General features: G+C 33.8%; 1 protein-coding gene across 1 annotated transcript in view; it reads right to left on the bottom strand.

The window, feature by feature from the left end:
* The window catches only part of LOC124541237 (homeobox protein Nkx-6.1), a 33,012-nt gene extending 15,933 nt beyond the window's left edge, over positions 1-17,079 (bottom strand). Inside the window, exons 1-3 of the mRNA XM_047119118.1 lie at positions 16,971-17,079; positions 8,650-9,200; positions 8,074-8,262 (exon numbers count right to left, since the gene is read on the bottom strand). Of these exons, the coding sequence (XP_046975074.1) occupies positions 8,074-8,262; positions 8,650-9,166 (706 nt within the window). The 5' untranslated portion in view covers positions 9,167-9,200; positions 16,971-17,079. The remainder of the gene's footprint in view (positions 1-8,073; positions 8,263-8,649; positions 9,201-16,970) is intronic.
* Between the last annotated feature and the right edge of the window lie 3,667 nt (positions 17,080-20,746).

Here is a 20,746-nt window from a genome sequence, read left to right as displayed (position 1 = left end):
TATAACACGGTCATCTAAAGAAACACAGATCTATCTGGCTATCCTGGCTAGGCTAATTAAATAACCTGTGTTAAGGATAAACAGTCCTCCCCCGAAAGTTGAGATATTTATAAATATATTAGAAATATCATCTAGGTAGTTCAAATCAAATCAAAATAAACTTTATTCAAGTAGGCTTTTACAAGCACTTTTGAATCGTCATTTTACAACCAAGTGAAGCTACCACCGGTTCCGAAAGTAGATTCTACCGAGAAGAACCGGCAAGAAACTCAGTAGTTCTTTTTTTTAACATTTAAAAATACAGTCATGTTAGTTAAATACAATTATTTAAATTAATATATCCTGCTTGGAAGTCAACAGGTATTAGCTCCACGCTTTTTATCGTCTATAAAATCTTGTATTGAATAATATGCTTTTTCTACCAATGTATTTGTTATAAAATTAATCCTATATAAAGTGTTTGTAGGTAAATAGTAAAGAATAAATAATGAAGATTATAGTATTCCGACTTTGACAATTCGTTTTTATAAAAATAATTTCGTTAATATTTAGAAATGTCACCTACGTCATATTTTCTTTTTATATCAAATCGATTGACAAGCGCTTTACCACCCCAGCAATATCCGAACAGGTGTAACATATGGACCAGCAATAATCGGAACCCTCCAAACCCATCAATGACTGGGAACACTACCACCATATAAACGACACATTATTTGAAAAACTATTTTCATAAAACATAAACCGATGGTACTTTTGACTAAGTTTTATTAAAAAAAAAAAACAATTTTATTACAATTCGTATTAATCGATTTGAGACAAAAAATAAATTAAAAAATAGAATAATTAAGTAATATTAAATATATAATTATATTTGGTTGCGCTGGAAAAAAATATTGTGATAATATTAAAACGTAAAAATATACTCTAAAAATGTTTTAATTTTATTTAAATCGCCTTAACAAACTCATCACGTTTAAAAGTAATCGAAAAACTAGGCTGTATAACATTTCACCATTACCCGAATTGCAAAGGTAATAAAAAAAAAACAATCCGCTGTCAATCGTAATAAATGCAGATATGACATTTATAGGCAAATAAGTTAAACACATCGACAAATTATTTAGTTGGGGACAGATGGGCTCGCGTTAAAGCCATCGATTAAGTTAAATAGTGCACTTTGAAATGACGAGCCCTGTATATGGAGAGGGACTTTTTATACGGTTATTATTTATTACACAATTAGTTTTATTTATTTATTTTTTAGATTGGTAACACTTGTTGGTAAGTAAATTGAGAATACTTAACACAGTAAATTAAGTATGACTAGGTACATATCAGCTTAAATGGCCCAGTGAATAGAACGCGTGCATCTTAACCGATGATTTCGAGTTCAAAACCAGGCAAGCACCACTATATATATGTGCTTAATTTGTGTTTATGGATAATTTCGTGCTCGATGGTGAAGGAAAACATCGTGAGGAAAAACCTGCATGTGACAAATTTCGTAGAAATTCTGCCACATGTGCATTCCTCCAACCTTCCAATATGTTCCAAACCTTCTCCTCAAAGGGAGAGGAGGCCTTTAGCCCAGCAGTGGGAATTTACAGGCTGTTGTTGTTGTTGAAAGGTGCGAAACTCTGATAGTGCTTATCACTGATTTATCTCTGCGAGATTGAGTCCAATCGGAGTTCAATTGCGCTTCGTTTAAGAGGGTATCCCTTGTTTTTAGAACTGGACGCACTGGCATTTAGTCTGGTCACTTAAGCTCAATAGCGCAGCTATCGTAGGGCCAGGTGGATCAGTGCACAAGGGCCCCAGAGTTCAGGGGGCCCTCTTAATTAAGCTTTTGAAGCTAGAAAATCACGACTCTGCGCACAAGATTTCTTATTTGGTATCTATAATTTTAAAGGTTAACTATTAGTTAAAGAGGGATGAGAAAGAGGGGGTGAGGGCCCGATTCTTTTTCTATCCTCACCTAGTTATGACACTGATTAAGCTTAGATATGTATGAAGAACTTCTACATCTAGACACGCGGTAGCGTGTCAGCCAAGTTCAGGTAATTAGATTTACAGGCTAGATGGAAGACAATTTTAATTTGTAATTAATAATATTTATAAGCGTATGGGCAAATTGGCTTCTTTGTGGTAAGTGATCACTACCACCCACAGACACAAGTACTTTAGCCGGTTGGAAATATTAACCATTCCTTACATGCGTGACTCTTGGGCACTAAGCTATTATCTCCTTTGTAAATTATTCACACTTCTAAATCCTGGTATCCTAGTATCCTTTCACAAATAAAAGTGGATATATTTAATTTAAATGTGACTAGCGACCCGCCCCGGCTTCGCACGGGTGCAATACTGATACTTAATATACTACAGAATTTGTTTATTTACGACATCACAATAGAAACATCTAAAATGTTTAGTGTTTCTTTACTATATTGTCCACGTATTATATATAAAAACCTTCCTCTCAAATCACTCTATGTATTAAAAAAAGCCGCATCAAAATCCGTTGCATAATTTTAAAGATTCAAACATACATATGGACGGACAGCGTTAAGCGACTTTGTTTTATACTATGTAATGATAATGACCTATTTCAGTTTAAGCCGTGTATGATTTATTGAGATAAATCTATGGATGCTGTCATTTGGATTTGGAATTCTCTATTTACTACGAGAAATAAGATTAAATCTGTCAACGCGTAAATAGGAATACAATCGATCATATAATTATTTATTATTTTTTCAAAAACGTGTCTGAGATCACCTTTATCTAATTTTATCTTTAAAAGATAAAGATATGACACGTTGATAAGTGATCAGATGGTATGAGTTTTGCAGACCCAATTATATATCATTAAAACTATATTAAGTAAAATATATAACTTTTTATGATCTAAGTATAGCTTTTTTTATTTATAATAGGCAGACTGATTGGCTAATAGATGATAGATATTGCTAAAGGAAACTTTGGGATCTGATATTATGATCTCGTAAATAATATAAAATGATGCCTAAATTGCGTTATTTTGATTTTGATATTGCTATTATTACGAACAGAAAATGTTACGTTTTTAATAATTCTTAATGACATGAAGGTATATTTTAAAGAATGTATTTATTATCTGTGTAATTCATTGAAATATTAGATATGAATCATCTACCAGCTTCATCTTTGAGGTTATTGACTACAGATACAGATGTGATATAAGAAAAATAACACAAAGAAGATTGATTTATCACAATTTTATCTTATCAAAAATATTTCCCAGCGAAGAACTACTTAAAATAATATTTTTCAACATTACATGACAGCTTGGAACTCAAAAGATAAAAAAATAACATTTGAAAAAAGAACGATAGAAATAAATAAAATTGTCGATTCATTATACGGTTTTTCCGTTTTCTGTTTTGATTATACATGTTTCAAATATATCTAGATGTTTACATAATTTTATATCCTAATAGGCTGTAGGAGGTGCGATCGCTTGTAAAAAAAACTGGCAACATTGGCATTAAGTACACGTGCCCTAGTAAAAAAAGGAGAATGACGTTTCTCAAGAGTCAGGCGTAGCTGTCAATCATATTAAGATAATACTTGTTTGTTGTTTTATTCGTTTTAGAGCGACACTAACTAGACATTTAAATAATAAATACAATAATAAAATTCCGCAAATATTTTTAACTTTGCCGTTTCGTAAATTCAAATCTTTTATAAAAAATACATCGGTAAAAAAGGCATATTATTCGATACAAGATTTTTTAGGTGATAAAAAAGCCAGGAATTAATACCTGTGGACTTCCAGGCAGGATACATTACATACATATATTGTATTTAACTAATGTGATTGTATTTTTTAAATGTTAAGAAATAGTAACTACTGAGTTTCTTGTCGGTTTTTCACGGTAGAATCTACTTTCCGAACCGGTGGTAGCTTCACTGAATTGTTAAATGACTATTCAAAAGTGCTTGTAAAAGCCCACTTGAATAATGTTAATTTTGATTTTGACATTACTCTGATCCAATATAAGTAACTAAAGCACTTGTGTTAAGTTAAATCAGAATAACGACGGTACCACAGACACACAGATCCAAGACAACATAGAAAACCAATGAATTTTTTACATCGACTCGGCCGGGAATCGAAAGGAGTGGCGTACACATGAAAACCGGTGTACACACTACTCGACCACGGAGGTCTTCAATATAACTAGACATTTAAATAATCTAATTCATAAGGAACTAATTAGAAGTTATATCAAATACAATAAAATATTCTATCACTAAAAAAGAGAAACCAATTTCACAGCAAGCGTCTTCGTTTTTAAGCGAAATATTATTTATCATTTTTGTCAACATTTCACACACATTTGTAAGCACTTACTTATTGATAGTTAAAGAAACCAAAAGATTCGTACAATTTTATATAAGATTTTAAATTAACATGGTTATTTTTATGATTACAGTTATTTAGAGATATTTACCGTGATTTTTATTTTTATTTGGTGGAGCTCGATATTTCGACATTATCTACGAAAATCTTGTTCACGAGATTCGTGAATGAGTATTTAGCATCCATCAGTATTAAATAATAATTATACAATTTTGTTTTATGCGCTGTTAATAGTTCGATAGGTGACGTCAATTTTCTTTTTAAATTTCACGTTAAAAAAAATAATTCCGTCATAAAATATAATTTATTAAGTCCATTTCTATAGCAGGTCGAATTGATTTCAACATTCGACATTATTGTCCCCACATTGTTACAAACTTATTTATTAGGGGGTATAATTTTATTCGTCCGCGAGGGGGTGTTATTTATTGGGGTGTTTAAGTGCTAATCGTCCGCACATGTTCCTATTAGCTCTATTACTTAATAGATCTGTAACAGGTTTTTCGGTTGTCCCTTAATGGGGTCATTTTTTAAAGGGGGTGGGTGTTAAAATATTAAAGAATGTTAACTGCAGGTTGTTATGGTAATAAATATTGTATTTATGCAAATGTTATTGATTTATTTTTTATTTTTTCGACATCAATGTCATAAGATTCGAATGTCTTGTAAGAAATGCCGTCGGTGGCCATTTTGTTTTACAAAGTATTTCAAGAAAATGACAAAATAAAATCTAAATATACTTTATTCAAGTAGGTTTTTACGAGCACTTTTTAATCGTCATTTAACAAACAATATTAAGTGAAGCTACCACCGGTTCGGAAAGTAGATTCTATCGAGAACAACCGGCAAGAAAATCAGTAGTTCAACATTTTAAAATACAGTCATGTTAGTTAAATACAATTTTGTATGTATGTAATATATCCTGAGTGGAAGTCAAGAAGTATTAATTCTACGCTTTTTTAATTGACTTACATGAAAATATAAGTGTATATACATTACACTTTATTTATATTGAATAAACTATAATGTGGAAGCTGGCTGTCATGGTACGAGCGTGCTATGAGGAGGAATGAGGACCATGTTGTAAGGAAGGTCTTGAGCTTGGATGTGGATGGATGTAGAGGTAGAGGACGACCAAGGAAACGATGGATGGATTGTGTGAAAGACGATATGGTTAGAAATAATGTTACTTGTGAGATGACGTCTGACAGAGAAGTATAAAAAAGACATGCTGCGCCGACTCCAAATAAAATTAGATATGTTCATAAAAATATAAGTGTAAGGATATCATTTTCTGTAATTCGATACACTAAGAAGGCTTTACATCATGGCTGTAAGGATAATTACTAAACGCTCGCAGCTTTGCTCGCGTTTTAGGCATCTATGCTGTCTACGCTGGCATATTTTTTTTCCATACTTAGTCTTCGTATGAAAACTATTATAATACCGGTAAGGGGTCTATATATATAGGGACACCCCGTAACGTTTAAGAAACACAAACTCGATGTGATGTGATACTGTGATGCGATTTTGTTTCTTCAGTGCGGTACGTTATCAAAGAGGCCTGTTAAAGTAGCTACACCATACCATTCGGTTTTCAATAGGCATTACATAAATATATTTATCTCTTTCCTACAATACATCAAATAGATGTTACGGCAATGATATTCTAATAAACAGATATGTTATATCCATACTAAACAACAGAAAAAGTGTACCGCGGCGGGGACCGTTTATTTTAGTTTATTTTTACATTTCGGTAAAAGTAAAAAGGATATCTTGATGTTTTAATTACGCAAAACGTATTATTACGTAATTATGATATTTTATAACGTATTACTATGTAAAACGACTAAAGGCAAACGTCCCAATTAGGACGTTTTCTAGTTTTAACTTTTTGCGCGTTAATAACATACCTGTTTACTACAACATCATTGTGTTACGGCCACTGTACGACAGAGATGTCTATGTTTTTCTTAGACGCATCGCAACTACACATACGAGGCGTACTAGACTTCGTTTCGAGATAATGAAATAATTCGTTGTAACAAAAATCTCGACTAATCTTTGTAGGTCAAAATGGTTGTCAAATACACGACCCTCTTTTGTACAGTTGATCTGTACACTTTGACGTGGACATGTGTGGTGTGTAAATACAGGGTGTTGTGCAAATAACACCTCAGTTGGGGTTGCCCGATCGTATACTGAAAAGTGTGTTTAAGCTCATATTTGCGTGTGTGTGTATCTGTATAGTAACGGTTGAATGAATGGCTTTGGAATGAATGAATGATCTAAAGTTCGACAATTCGTAAACGAATTAGGGAGAGTAAGATTTATTTAAAAACTAAATTAGTATTGTAATATATTTGACAATTAATAGGAAAGTATAATTTAACAAATATTTTTGCTTACTTGACTAAACATTTGATTAAATATATATATTGTAAATCAATCTCATATCCTTTGATATCGCTACGTAGCGATAAGGTCGTCAAAATTTTTCGCTTCTTTTATTTAGGCTGTATCACAATTTTATATTTTTTCTCTTTGTACACATGGTATACTATGTATAAAGAGTATATGTAAGGATACATACAGATGGGTATGTCGATTCTACCGAAAAATACTGAGAAGTAACTAAGGTTAATTAAATGTACAAATAATTAATTGATCATCTACAACGTAATTTGTTTCATACTACTCATTACTAACAGAGTCGGATTTAAGGGTCTGGAGGCCCTGGGGCCACAAAGCAGTGGAGGCCCTAGATCAACGGGAGCGCCTAATAATTATGGATTAATAAGTTTTTTTTTTATTGCAATCAGTAAGCTATGAATTATTTACTTGTATCGGTAACTTTTAAAAAAGTAAGTAGTAACATTATTATAATTTGACTATATTTACTAGGTATTTGTTAATTCGTTGAAAACTATTGTGGCCCTCACTCATGTGGAGGCCCCAGGGCAGTTGCCCCGGTTGCCCTCCCCTAAATCCGGCTCTGATTACTAAATAAACTAATTTAATAGACGTTTCTTTATAACTCTAAAAATGTCAAAACCACTTTGTTTAGATCTTACTGTACTTGTTCCTACTCGTGCAGCCTGTGGGCTTATTAATTGTGTATATATGTGGCCTTATATTCAAAAATCGTACAGCGCCCTTCGGGTACAATATAATAATGCGTTCAGGTGGGGCTGCCGCGATTTTGTAGTACATCGGGAATGTTCCCGGAATATCGGGTCGATTGTTTTTATACTACGATGCGTAAAAGACGCGCGACCCTAGTGCGTAAAGTCAGTGGCAATACCAACAGCATACTAAGGATGATTGCCAGCAGACTTGATTGCTTGTATATCAATCATTGTTGTGCAATTTCTAACGGAATGGCGCAGCAGTGTATGTTAACATTTCTTTTATTTTATTTTCGTTTTTGTTCTCTTTAGTATTATTTATTGTACTAACACTAGGATAAGATAATTGTTACTAACAAAAATGGACATGTAGTCTGAAATAAATGATTTATTATTATAACAAACAGACGGAGCTACTATCTGTTAGTATAGGTTTTTCGTTACATTATGAAAATATGTCATGTTACTTATATTCAACTTGCTAATTGGATTTCACGAGTATTCTCGTTACAAAATATTAATCAATATATTTACCTCCCAATTCCGGTATTCGGTGGTAGAACATGCCAGTTCTGGCCAGCCATTCGAGCTGCATCTGGTGTAGCACCCGGTCGCCGGGGTGATGGAAGGCGGAGGCCTGAGGCAGGCTCAATCCTGGTGGTGGGTAGTTGAAGAGCGGCGCTTGAATCGGCGGTTGGAGAAGGCCAGGTTTTGGGATGATACCTAGAGCAAGGATGAGATTTATTTCTGGAGATTTAATTTTGGTGGACTTTCGTATTGTTAGTGTACTAGTAACTTCTTGTTATTGAATTGACCATATAGTTTTGGCCGGATATTTGGGTAAAAAGATTGGATTGAGAAGTATTAATAGGAAGTCAAAATAAGTATTCAAGCTTTTCTGATTATTACCATACACATTTCCTTCTGATTATTATTAATATAATTTACGAATTAAATGAATAAAATTTAAAAACTTTAACAAAAGCCAGACAAGCTGGAAACCGTATATTTGGTCCGATGCGCAATCAAAAAGCCTAACTATATCCGCCCTTAAACTAACGCCTAACTCTACACAAAGAAATTTACCGTTCAATGGTTATAAGCACATACCTGGTCTATAGCTATCATATTCCTCGTTCCCTCCTTCCACACCCGGAGATATTGGAGGGCTGTAACTCTCCGATCGATTCCCATCATCTGACGCAGGGGAACCGCTTCTGGGACTGCTCTGACCTGACCTGGGGCTTTCCGGTCCGAAGTTCTGACTCGGCGGCCGGTTCTGACATTTGCTGATCGTATTTTGCTCGATTTGTGTGTCGTAGTTGTCATTTTGATATCGTGTGATGTAGGATTTGTTTTGTATCAACGCCAAGTATTTCTGCTGGGCCATTCTTTCCTGTATAGTCTGGTCTGGTTCCATGTGTTTTGATAGTAGCGCGTCGATGCAGAAGGATTTCTTTCCGTGGTTCAAGAGTGTTTTGTCTTCGTCTAGCTGTTTGTAGAATTTCATGTTTTTCGGACTGTTCGAACGGCTCGGGTCTGGGTTCGATTCCTGGTCGATCTCGAGAGGTTTGTCTGGGCTGTCGCTGTCTCTTCGGTACATCGCTTGGGACAGTATTGTGGACATCTCTGCGGTGTTTTAATCCGGTTACATGATCAACCTGGAATTATATTTGATGCTTATATTTGTTCATATTTGTAATCATGCTTAAATCAGGTCGTTTCACTTTATATATTTATTAAAAATTTTATATCATCTGCGGCTTTACTAGTTAGCATTAGTTTGCTAGCGGCGTTTTAGGGGTAGTCAGGTGTTAACAAAGTCTGTCCTTTATTTATAATTAAGTTCATTTTTGATTCGTACCAAATTTAATCAAATTTCTTTCAGTGTTTCGACTGTGAGAGAGCAACAGACAGAAATACATAACTACTTTGCATTTGTAATATTAAAATAGATAATTATGACTAGATTAATATTGAGTTACTTTTATTTTTGTCCGTCAATATTGGACAACATCGCATACATTACTCTGATCGCAATGTAAGTAGCTAAAACACTTGTGTTATGGAAAATCAGAAGTAACGACGGTACAACAAACACTAACAATGTAATACATTGACTCGGCCGGGAATCGAAACCGGGATCTCAGAGTGGCATATCCATGAAAATCGGCGTACACACCACTCGACTATGGAGGTCGTCGTATCAATAAGAAATATTGACAAAAATAACCGATCTTTTTTGGCGTTGCAGTAACAGTAGTTTATATTTTAAATATGAATTACTAATTGTACATTATTTGTTTCAAACTTTAGGATTAGAATTTAACAGATAGAGTGTGGATAGCTTCATTACAATATCCTGACAATGCGTTACCAGATTCAATATGGCGGATATGTCTTGTAGCTTTATTTATCTTTGTCTGTATTTTTTTGCGGTTACATTGATTATAAATACTAGTAGGTAGTACGCAAAAGTTAGGTACGCAGATTTTTATAAAATTTCGAATCCTATGACAAGTTTTATATTGATTTGTTTTCATTGCAAACTGAGAGTCTGTTCGCAAAATTTACATTTGTTCTTTTTTTTTATTCAGCCAAAGCGCCGCTTTTCATCCGGCCAGTAACTGATATCCGTTTTTAAAATTAATTATTTGTTAAATCGTAACAATTTAGTAAATAGCAATCATGAATCCACTTTAATTTTCTGCACTACGGCTGGAGCTCTTCAAAATGAGACCATAACCGATCTACGTGCAGCTAGTACTAATATATAAAGATTATGGGATTACAATTTGAGAAACGAGTGATGGATTCTCCGTAGCCGGTGTCTATGCGTTGCCATCACATTCAAAATCAAAATCAAAATATACTTTATTCAAGTAGGCTTTTACAAGCACTTTTGAATCGTCATTTAACAACTATATTAAGTGAAGCTACCACCAGTTCGGAAAGTAGGTTCTACCGAGAAGAACCGGCAAGAAACTCAGTAGTTCTTTTTCACCATTTAAAAAGTTAAAAACATAACATTTAACAACAAGATGGCGGACGTGTATTGGCGCATTGTTCCCGGTTAAATTTGATTATATATTTGTCTCCTGTCAAATATCGATAAAAATTACCAAAAGTTGACTACTAAATACCAACACGCACACTAGTAAAGCTTGACGTTTTAATTGTCAAACGTAGGTATCACGCACACAAAGATAGTAAAGTTGTGTCATCAATAATAAATATGAGACAACATCACATACATTACTCTGATCCCAATGTAAGTCGCTAAAGCACTTGTGTTATGGAAAATCAGAAGTAACGACGGTACCACAAATACCCAGACCCAAGACGACATAGAAAACTAAAAAATGGTAACCTACATCGAATCGACCGGGAATCGAACCCACCTCGGAAGCTCGGAGGGGCGTACCCATGAAACCGGTGTATTGTGTCATTAGTTTTAGTGTTGTAATGTAATACGTCACAGTATCTATACATGTAAATAATATAAGGTGGTATTTTGTTGACGCTGTTGTGAATTTTCGGACATCTAGGTGTTGGGTGAAATTTGGAATTTTGACGATATGTCCGAAGTTTAAATTCAGCAGCCGGGATTAATTCAAACAATTCCTCGGAACTTTCCAAAAATTCGGTAGAAGATGCAAAGTGATCCAACATCTCTACGCAAAGCCAAAGGATCAGGGAGATCGGAAAGGGCTTGATCGTCGATAACTCGAGGCGTTACGTTGGATACGGTCAAATGGAAGGAGCTGGTACTGGGGAGCACCTGCCCAGAGGAGACAGCCGTATATAATCCATGTGAGGCCGAATTTGCGGCTTGGATAGTTTCAAGCGATGGGGCTGATGTGAACGACATAGGGCTTTGGTCGGCGTTAAGTAAAAATACATAAACACAAGTAAGATCCCTTCTATTATGACATAACTTAGATGTAGCATCGGCAAAATTCGTAAAACCGATCACATCCGAATTGAGTACGCTGTCCCAAATTATCAATGTTTATTTCTTATGTGAATATAATCTTTACACAAACGTAATAACTTGTAATATCGTATGACTACATCTAAGTTGTATCGTTATATACCTGCTTTGGTTTTGATTTAAAATAAGTCTAATAATTGTATCGAATTCAAAGTTTACAAACACATTGAATTCAGATAAAAATGAATTATTGCAATCAGTTGAATCGAAAACATAGCGATAGCTTATACCGTTTATACTGGAACTCTTCAATGTGTATTAATAAAACTCTTTTTATTATTTACACATCAATACATAGTATAAAACAAAGTCGCTTACCGCTGTGTGTCCCTATGTATGCTCAGATCTTTAAAATTACGCATTTTATTAGATAGAATGATTAGAGAGGTTTCTTGTATATGTATAAAATATGCAGACGAGCGAAGTCGGAGCAGGTCGCTAGTGTATCGAGGCACCTATTTACATAACCTAAAAATTGTAAATTCTCTATTGCTGTCTAATTGATCATTTCTACTTGATAAAAAGCGCGAATAAAACTGACATTTTATTCTGCAGACAAATAAAAAAAACTACATTCAATTAAATTTTAATCGATATTATATGTAGTTCTAAAGTGCATGTTTAATACGTAAATTAAATCACAGATAAACAATGCTTTATTGTATTTGAAGTGAAGCTTTAAGCAAATATTTTTTATCTGCGCGCGTGCGCTACGCATGGCGGGAAACGCTGTAGATAATTCATTATATTAATATGGCGATAATAGACTTAATATCTGATTTCAGCTTCAAGTGACTTAATTAAAATATATATTATTGGTATTAACGGAAATTGGTATATGATATCATAATGTTGTATTAAATGATAGTTCATTTTTATTCGAATACAGAGTAATTGAAATAGGATCTTTATCATACTATGGAAAAAAAAAAACCTTTTGTGATTTTAATGTAATGTCACACATGAGTATTGATTTTTTATTAAAATTATAATGAACAACAAAGAATATAATTTGTGTATATGATACTAAATTATAACTCAGAACATCCAAGAAGAATTTAGACACTTATTCATCAAGAAGTCTTAATATATGAGCCAAATTTGACAAGTTTATATAAAATAGTTTTTGAGTTATGAGGTCATTAGTGGCTCCAAATGGTTCGTCTAATACACGGTGCTGCTTGCCAGTTACTTGGCTTGATACTCTACCGCCTGTCTAGGTGATAGTCAGCAGCAATTACTAACTGAGCCAGTGTAACTACAAGAGATGTAACATCTTAGATCTCAAGGACCGAAGTTGATGATGTACTGGCTATGTTAGGAATCGTTAATATTTCTTACAGCGCCAATGTTTATAGTAGATAGTGGATAATTATTACGCCTATCCATATTATATTTAAACAAAAATATTAGAAGATATATACAGTATACATTAGAGTAACAGCCTGAAAATTTCTTACTGCTGAGCCTAAGGCCTTCTCTCTTTGAGGAGAAGGTTTGAAGCATATTCCTCAACGCTGCTCCCGTGCGGATTGTTGATACATGTGGCAGAATTTCATCGAAATTAGTCACTTGCAAGTATCCTTCACTTCTGAGCACGGGATGAATTATGAACACATATTAAGCACATGAAAATTCAGTAGGACTTGTCTGGTTCAAACCACTGAACCATCTCGGCTCCTTGCTAAGATACATATGAAAACATTTTAATTATAAGTGAACTCTTTTACAGAAACAAAAGTTAATTTGAAGCGCTGTAACAACAGTCTCAAGCGCTTAACAACGCATGGGAAACAACACTCCAAACTGCTGGTAACTACTGAAAATTCTTAATGGAAATTGAAGTTAATATTTTTGCGTCGAATTTCGAAACCAGAACTTTTGAAAGTGTCATTTTATTGTATAGTGGAGGAAAGAATACATTAGTTCATATTTACATTGACTTCGAGATCCGGATAATTTTGAGATAAAATACCGGGTTCATTGAACTTATTCATCTCACTGGCTTCATCCGTGTGATAAGGGCACAGATCCAGAGGTTCTGTGAGGAAGATCCCATGAGCAAAGTTACGGGAGTTTTTCTATCGAAATATTCTCAGCAACACGAGCTGGAAAATTTGAAGTGTGATCATTCTGGTATCTCAGAAAGCTGGTAAAACCGTTGGGCCTGAACTGTTTCCGATCGTAGATGTGCCGTAGAGTTTGGGAAAATATAGATCAATTGTGACACTTGTGGTTTAAAATATGTCCGGCGTATTTGATGAAATTGGTTAACATTATCATTTAACAATGAACTGTATACAGTTGTATGTATAAAGTATCGGAATTGGGTCTACAATGCTGACAATCAAAAAAAAGCGGCCGGATGTAAGCATTCTGGCGATCCTACAAAGTGTTTTAAGATATCTTCTAGGGATCACTGATGGGCTAAGACTTGAGACCAAATTCTTGGAGACTCCCCCGAAGATGACCAGGTTTTTTGTACAATATGCACTCTGGGTTAAAACAGAACTGCTTATTATGTGAACTCTTTCTTTGCGAGGCGTTTGTTATGAATTAAACTTTTTTTAGTACTAAACATAATAATAATAATAATCATTCTTCACTCCAAAGGGCAGTAATCCTTAACACTTGCCGCCTCACTCGCAAATTCCTTACGACTTCATCCATCTCAGCTGCTTATACCATTGCTTAGCTCCTACTAGCGCTTGGCTACGGCTCGCGTGGGTAGGATTCAGTTACCTCATAAGAGCGTTAAATAATATTATAATAATAATCATTCAATATCTAAGTAAGGCAAGGCAGGCAAGCACCACTGAATTATGATGTGCTTAATTTGTGTTTACAATTCCTAAATCTGAACACCAGAGGAAACAAGTACGTATGTTTTTAATTTAACTACCGTTTAACTGATTTAACAAGTTTATTGATATTAAATTAATCAATAAATCTTTTTATTCATTAAAAATATACTTTTTAGATAAAAGCGTCTGGATTTAGGCTCGGGTACCATCACAGGACTGGTTGAATACGAATTTCGACTAACAGCATTTATTTGAAAAGACCAACTATGCAAGTTCCTTGACATTTTTCGCAGGAGGCTGCTTTCCGAAACGATGGTAGTGTTTAAATATCCAAGATTCAAAAACGCTCATTGGTAAGTTTGCTTGAATAAAAAGCCATTTTATTTTATTTCGAACTAAAAGTTTTTGGACAACTTCACATTGTATGTATTTTATCCGTACGAAATCAGCCCAGCGAAGCTGATACTTCCAATAATGTTTACATCAAAATATACAACACATATACTGTGATATTATATATAAAAGAAATTATAAAACGTTTGATTTTGTTTTTTGGGAACTCTATCTTAAATATTTTTGTCCCAGTGAGTATGGGACGATAGCTGCACGTAGATCGGGTATGGTCTCATTTTGAAGAGCTCCAGTCGTAGTAGATGTGCGCAAAAATAAATGGCATCCTTGATTGTAATTTATTAATTAGTTACAATTTAGTATTTAATTAATTTTAACGGAATAAAGTTACTGGCCGGTTATAGAAGAATAATGTATTTGACATTACAATTTTCATTTAAAAAAAGAATTTTTTTCTTCAAATAGACAAATGCCACCTTAGTCTACCCGTGACCACGAACGCTGTAAAGTGCTCGAAACGTCGAGATGTCAAAAATAATTAATATACGCTATTCAAATCTGTTATAACTAGTTTTATTTCAAAAATGAATTTTACAGTTTAAAATGAAATTAATTCAAAACAAAACCTGTTACAGGATTTGGTATATTCCTAAGAAACGTATACATTCGTATACGACTATGAGCAGTTTTCTATGAATAAAGTAATAACTGAGCTGAGATGGCCCAGTCCTGAGGAAACCTGCATGTATCTAATTTCATCGAAATTCTGCCACATGTACATTCCACCAACCCGCATTGGAACAGCGTGGTGGAATATGTTCCAAGTCCTCTCCTTAGTGGAAGAGGAGGCCTTATCTCAGCAGTGGGAAATTTACAGGCCGTTACTTTACTTACTTTATTACATATTAAATATATGTGATGTGAGTAAAGAGCAGATCATGAGAACATTTCATACATCTAATGTTGTGTTTCAGGCGAGGCCGAATTTTGAATATGCCCAAACTATATTATTGGAATGATAGTTAGTAAGTGGCGTTGCTCTTGACCTTGGTATAGTAATAGTTATTAATGTATTATTAAATGTTTATTATTAACTCATAACACACGGCATTACCGATTGCCGATTTGCTTAACATTTTTGTTAAATATATATAAAAATATCAGATATTTTTTTTCGTGTAGAATCTTTAAAGAATTTTTGAATAAAGTCATGATACATGATTGAATTAAATGTTAGGCTGCCTGTTGGGAAAGTAGACGCTACCGGCAAGAAACTTAGTAGTTACGCTTTAAAAACTTACTATATACTTTCAAAATTTGGCATATATTACTAAAAAACACTCCAGCTGTATCAGATCGTGTGTTTAAATATTATATAATAATAAAACTACTCGCCATTTATCCAGCATTTGTAGTCTGGGAGTAATTATGGACTTTTCTAATGCTTTCGATTGCATGTTACATGACAGATATTCATGTTATATTTACAAATATTTGTTGAAAATGTTCTAGCTGTACTTAATCTTCTAATTTGAACTGGAGCAATTGGATTGAGAGTGTGAGAGTTACGAGATTATATGGTTTTAGCGATTGGTGTCCCTCAGGGATCAATTTTATTTCCCTTTCTATTTATGACATGTGTGTACTGTCGTTTTTTTTTAAATTTGTATATGCTTAAGGATTTAATGTAATGATTCTTATATATTATTAGATTTTGTAGCGATTATAGTTATAATGGAATAAAGCCATAAGGTAAGGTTTCATTTATTGATTAAGTATATATTTTTAGGAAAGGTAGAATTAATTTTAATTTTAGTTTGATTATATATAGAAAAATAATAAAAAATAAGTATTATTTTAAAAGAAGCCGTCTGTTGCGCTTTCACGGCCAACTACTGAACTGATTTTGATGAAATTTTGGTACAGAATGCGGACTTTGCTTGAACACTGAAGATTAATGCAATAATTTCATTTGAAATAGTTGCTGTGTGCTGTACCTGTATTATATAAGAGAATTATATATCTTTAAAATTATTTTAAAAGAAATAAGCCGCTTCTTCTCTCATTCTTATTAGTCTTATTAGTAAATTATCCATTATAAATCTTTCTTAGATTAGTGGTAACAAACAAATAATTTACTCATTTAATAATATTAGTCACATTTTTTTTATATTATGTAACTTTTTTAAAGTTTCTCCCACCAGATATTTTTCAGTGAATAAAAATTGGCTGTACAATATGTTTTCTACGACAATATAATTAATAAAAAAACAACAACTCACCCACTCATCCGCGATAAACACACACAAGCACAACACAAAAAAAGAAAATTCGAAAAAATTCAAAAATGGAACACGTCACTCGCGTTAACGTACGAACAACTAGCTTACAACTGAGTTATTTCATTACTTGCCACCATTATCGTGCCGTGTGACAATGGGCGGTAACATCCAATTCAACCTGACCCACCATAGCACTAACCATTCATACAAAGAGGGATCTGTTAAATTCCGTCGGTTACGCCACACCTCCTTTTCTCTCTCGCATATGCCGTCTCGCTCCCACTCACACAAATGTTTTTATACTCGATACTAAATTGTGATATTTGGAATACGGGAAGAGTTAGTCTTTTAATAAAGTGATTTTAATCAAATACTGGGATTTGTTCGTGACTTCGTTGCTTTTCAATTAAATATTAACGTTAAATATAACGTTAATTTAATTTTATTAAGATTTGTATAGCGTACACTTGAGTATTTTCCTTAGTAGGATTATAATAGTTGATAAATTGACTTCGAATTGGTTAAAATTAATAAATAGATCGAAAACGATTTTCTGTGACATTCATTGTTATTTATACTGATAATAATTAATTAATAATATCCTGTCGTTCTAGCTTATCTGTAATTTTTTTTATTGCGTTTTGTTTTTGCAAAGGAGTTATTAATTATTTGAAGGGCATGTAAGCCAGCACAATTGTCAAGGTTGGTTGTGATATGTTATATATAATTTCTTACAGTGCCAATATATACGACCAGTTATATTTTGATAGTCCATCCACTTATATGGCATAGCAAAGATAGTACTTCTGGATAGTATATTTGATCTGATTACACTGGCTAACTAGCGCTTCAAATCAAAATGAAACTTGGAAATAGTATTATATTATATATTACACAGTATAAAACAAAGTCGCTTACCACCTTCTATCCCTATGTATGCTTAGATCTTTAAAATCACGCAACGGATTTTGATGTCTTTTTTTAATAGATAGAGTGATTCAAAAGGAAGGTTTTTGTATATAGTAATACATGGACAATATAGTAAAGAAACACTGACAATTTTAGAAGTTTCTTATGTGATGTTGTAATTAAACAAATTCTGTAGTACGTTTAGTATCAGTATTGCACCCGTGTGCCGGGGCTGGTTTAATAATAAAATGTACTGTATTTAAAGATTCAAAACTGCCTTTGTGTCGTACCATCTCATCATCTTATATATTCTACTGGTATGCAACAATACTAAGGTATTACTTATTAGGTAGTTAGATATTATTGAGCTACTATTTAAAGGGTCAGTGAGCCAGGTCAGTCCAAGTAGTGGCGGATTTACCAATAGGCTAAGTAGGTGGAGTCTAGGGCGGCAGATTTAGAGGGGGGCAAATTTAGCCCAAATTTGTTATTATCTTACAGAAATAAAAAAGAATTATACTTATATGTATACACATTACGTCCGTAATCCGTATACTCGTAACTACGTAGCGGGTTGGAAAAATAATCTACTAACTGGCAGAAATATCACCTAGTTCATAATCATACTAATAACGGGAAAAAGCGGATGTAATGAGGACGATTTGTGTTCTACAAATCATAAAGTTGCAATTTCAGAATAAATGTAATTAACATGATTGTGAACTAAACTAACGTATTGAATTACAAAAGTCAGTTGGGGCGGCAAAAATTGAATAGCCTACTAGCCTACTAGAAGTAAATTTGTAAATCCTCCACTGATATCTAGGTTGTTGGTGCTTTAGCAATTTAAGGAATGGCTAAGTTATCTCGATGTTTGATCGAGGTACATCTGTTTACAGAATTTTAGTGTTTAAAGTGTCAATTTTGTCAAAGTATGTGTTGTAAATTTAGCTCTTGAAAAAAATTACCGTATTGTAAATAGTTTCAAAGGGTATTTTTGCATGTTTCATAATTTAAATGTAATAAATTCTTAATTTAAATGAAAAATGTTTATATATAATATTTAGTTTATTGAATACATGGTTAATTTATTCGTAATATAGATATAATAATAGGAGCACAAAGAAAACAGCAGTATTTCTTTTTAAAAAAAATGAGACAAAACATATGATTGCACGTGAAATAGAGCGAGACGGAAAATGTTAAACTAAGATTGTCTTGCTAATTCTCTTACTAACAGGTTTAGTGCAAATTAGAGATGTTTGATCATGTTAGTATTGACTATTCATACGTAAAATCATTGTTTATTCTTCTTTAACAAAACCCTGCTCTTAAACTCCAGCAGACAAAACTACGGTATTTTGGATTGATTTCATTTGTTTTAAACCAATCCGTTGGAGTAGCGTGTTTTAATCATCTCTAAACCGTCTCTAAGGGAGAGTTGAGTAACCTTCAAACCTTCTCGAAGGGAGAGGAGGCCTTGGCCCAGCAGTGGGAAATTTACAGGCTGTTACTGTACGTTGTTTAAAATTCAATCAAACCAAATTAAATATACCTGTATAAAAAAAAAAAAACAAATCATTACATAAATAAAAGAACACTCAGGTAATTAAAAATATCTATACACCTCTCTTTTTACAGTCGGTTTAACAAACAGACGGTGACGTATTAAAGTTTTACGCGTTGCTAGAGAAGCTGACAATAGTCGAGAACGACTTTTAATTCCAGTTTGAATTCCAGTCATTGATTCCACGACAACACCGGAATCCATGACTGAATGAGGAATCAAACCAGCGTTATTTGTAAAGGTCATAAATTAACAGTAATGGTTGAGTGATCTTGTTGGTTTGGGGAAGGCTACCTGGGTTGAAACTATCCACTCATCAGGTACTAAATACTAAGTTAACTAATATTAAGTTAAGTGAACCAAGGATGAGTGAGTTAGTGTAGTGTAGTATAAGGAATGCTCAATATTTCTTATACCGTCAATATCTATTATGGTGACCACTTAATATGACTGTCCGCCAACTAAATGGTTTCTTACGGCATTATTTGTAGAAGGGCCAAATGGGCAACCTCTCTGATAGAAAATGACTATCATCATCCATGGACCTTTTCAACGTCAGAAGATTGATTGAAGATTGCCTGTAAGATATCGCTATTTTCTTGAAGTTTTCCAAGTCGTATCGGTTCGGTAAAACCGCCGGCGGGTTTGAAATAATGTGACGATCTGTGACTGTTCCTCTGCTAACGGCCTCGTCTCCATTTTTTTTATAGTAAGTGGTCACCATTACCCGTAGACAATGACGCTGTAAGAAATATAAACTATTCCTTACATAGTCAATACGCCACCTACCTTGGGAACTAAGATTTTATGTCCTTTGTGCCTGTAGTTACACTGGCTCATCCTATATTGAGTATTAGTAATACTGTTGTAACTTGCCCATAATAGTACAAGAAACGTGACGTATCACTCATTATAATTTGTATTCTCTTAATAAAATATGGCTATAGCTTTGGTGACCTGAGAGCTGAGATGGCCCAGTGGTTAGAACGCGTGCATCTTAACCGATGATTTCGGGTTCAAAAACAGGCAAGCACCACTATATATATGTCCTTAATTTGTGTTTATAATTCATCTCGTGCTCGGCGGTGAAGGAAAACATCGTGAGGAAACCTGCATGTGTCTAATTTCATCGAAATTCTGCCTCATATGCATTCCACCAACCCGCATTGAAACAGCGTGGTGGAATATGTTCCAAAAACCCTCTTCTTAATGGGAGAGGAGGCCTTAGCCCAGCAGTGGGTAATTACTGTTACTTTACTTTACTTTGGTAACCTTGAGTCCGATTTTGGTTACGGCGGCC

This window comes from Vanessa cardui, chromosome 27 (genome assembly GCF_905220365.1).
Source record: "Vanessa cardui chromosome 27, ilVanCard2.1, whole genome shotgun sequence".
In the NCBI taxonomy this organism is placed as follows: Eukaryota; Metazoa; Arthropoda; class Insecta; order Lepidoptera; family Nymphalidae; genus Vanessa; species Vanessa cardui.
The sequence above is the reverse complement of the archived record's forward strand: the minus strand, read 5'-3'. Positions and strand labels throughout refer to the sequence as shown.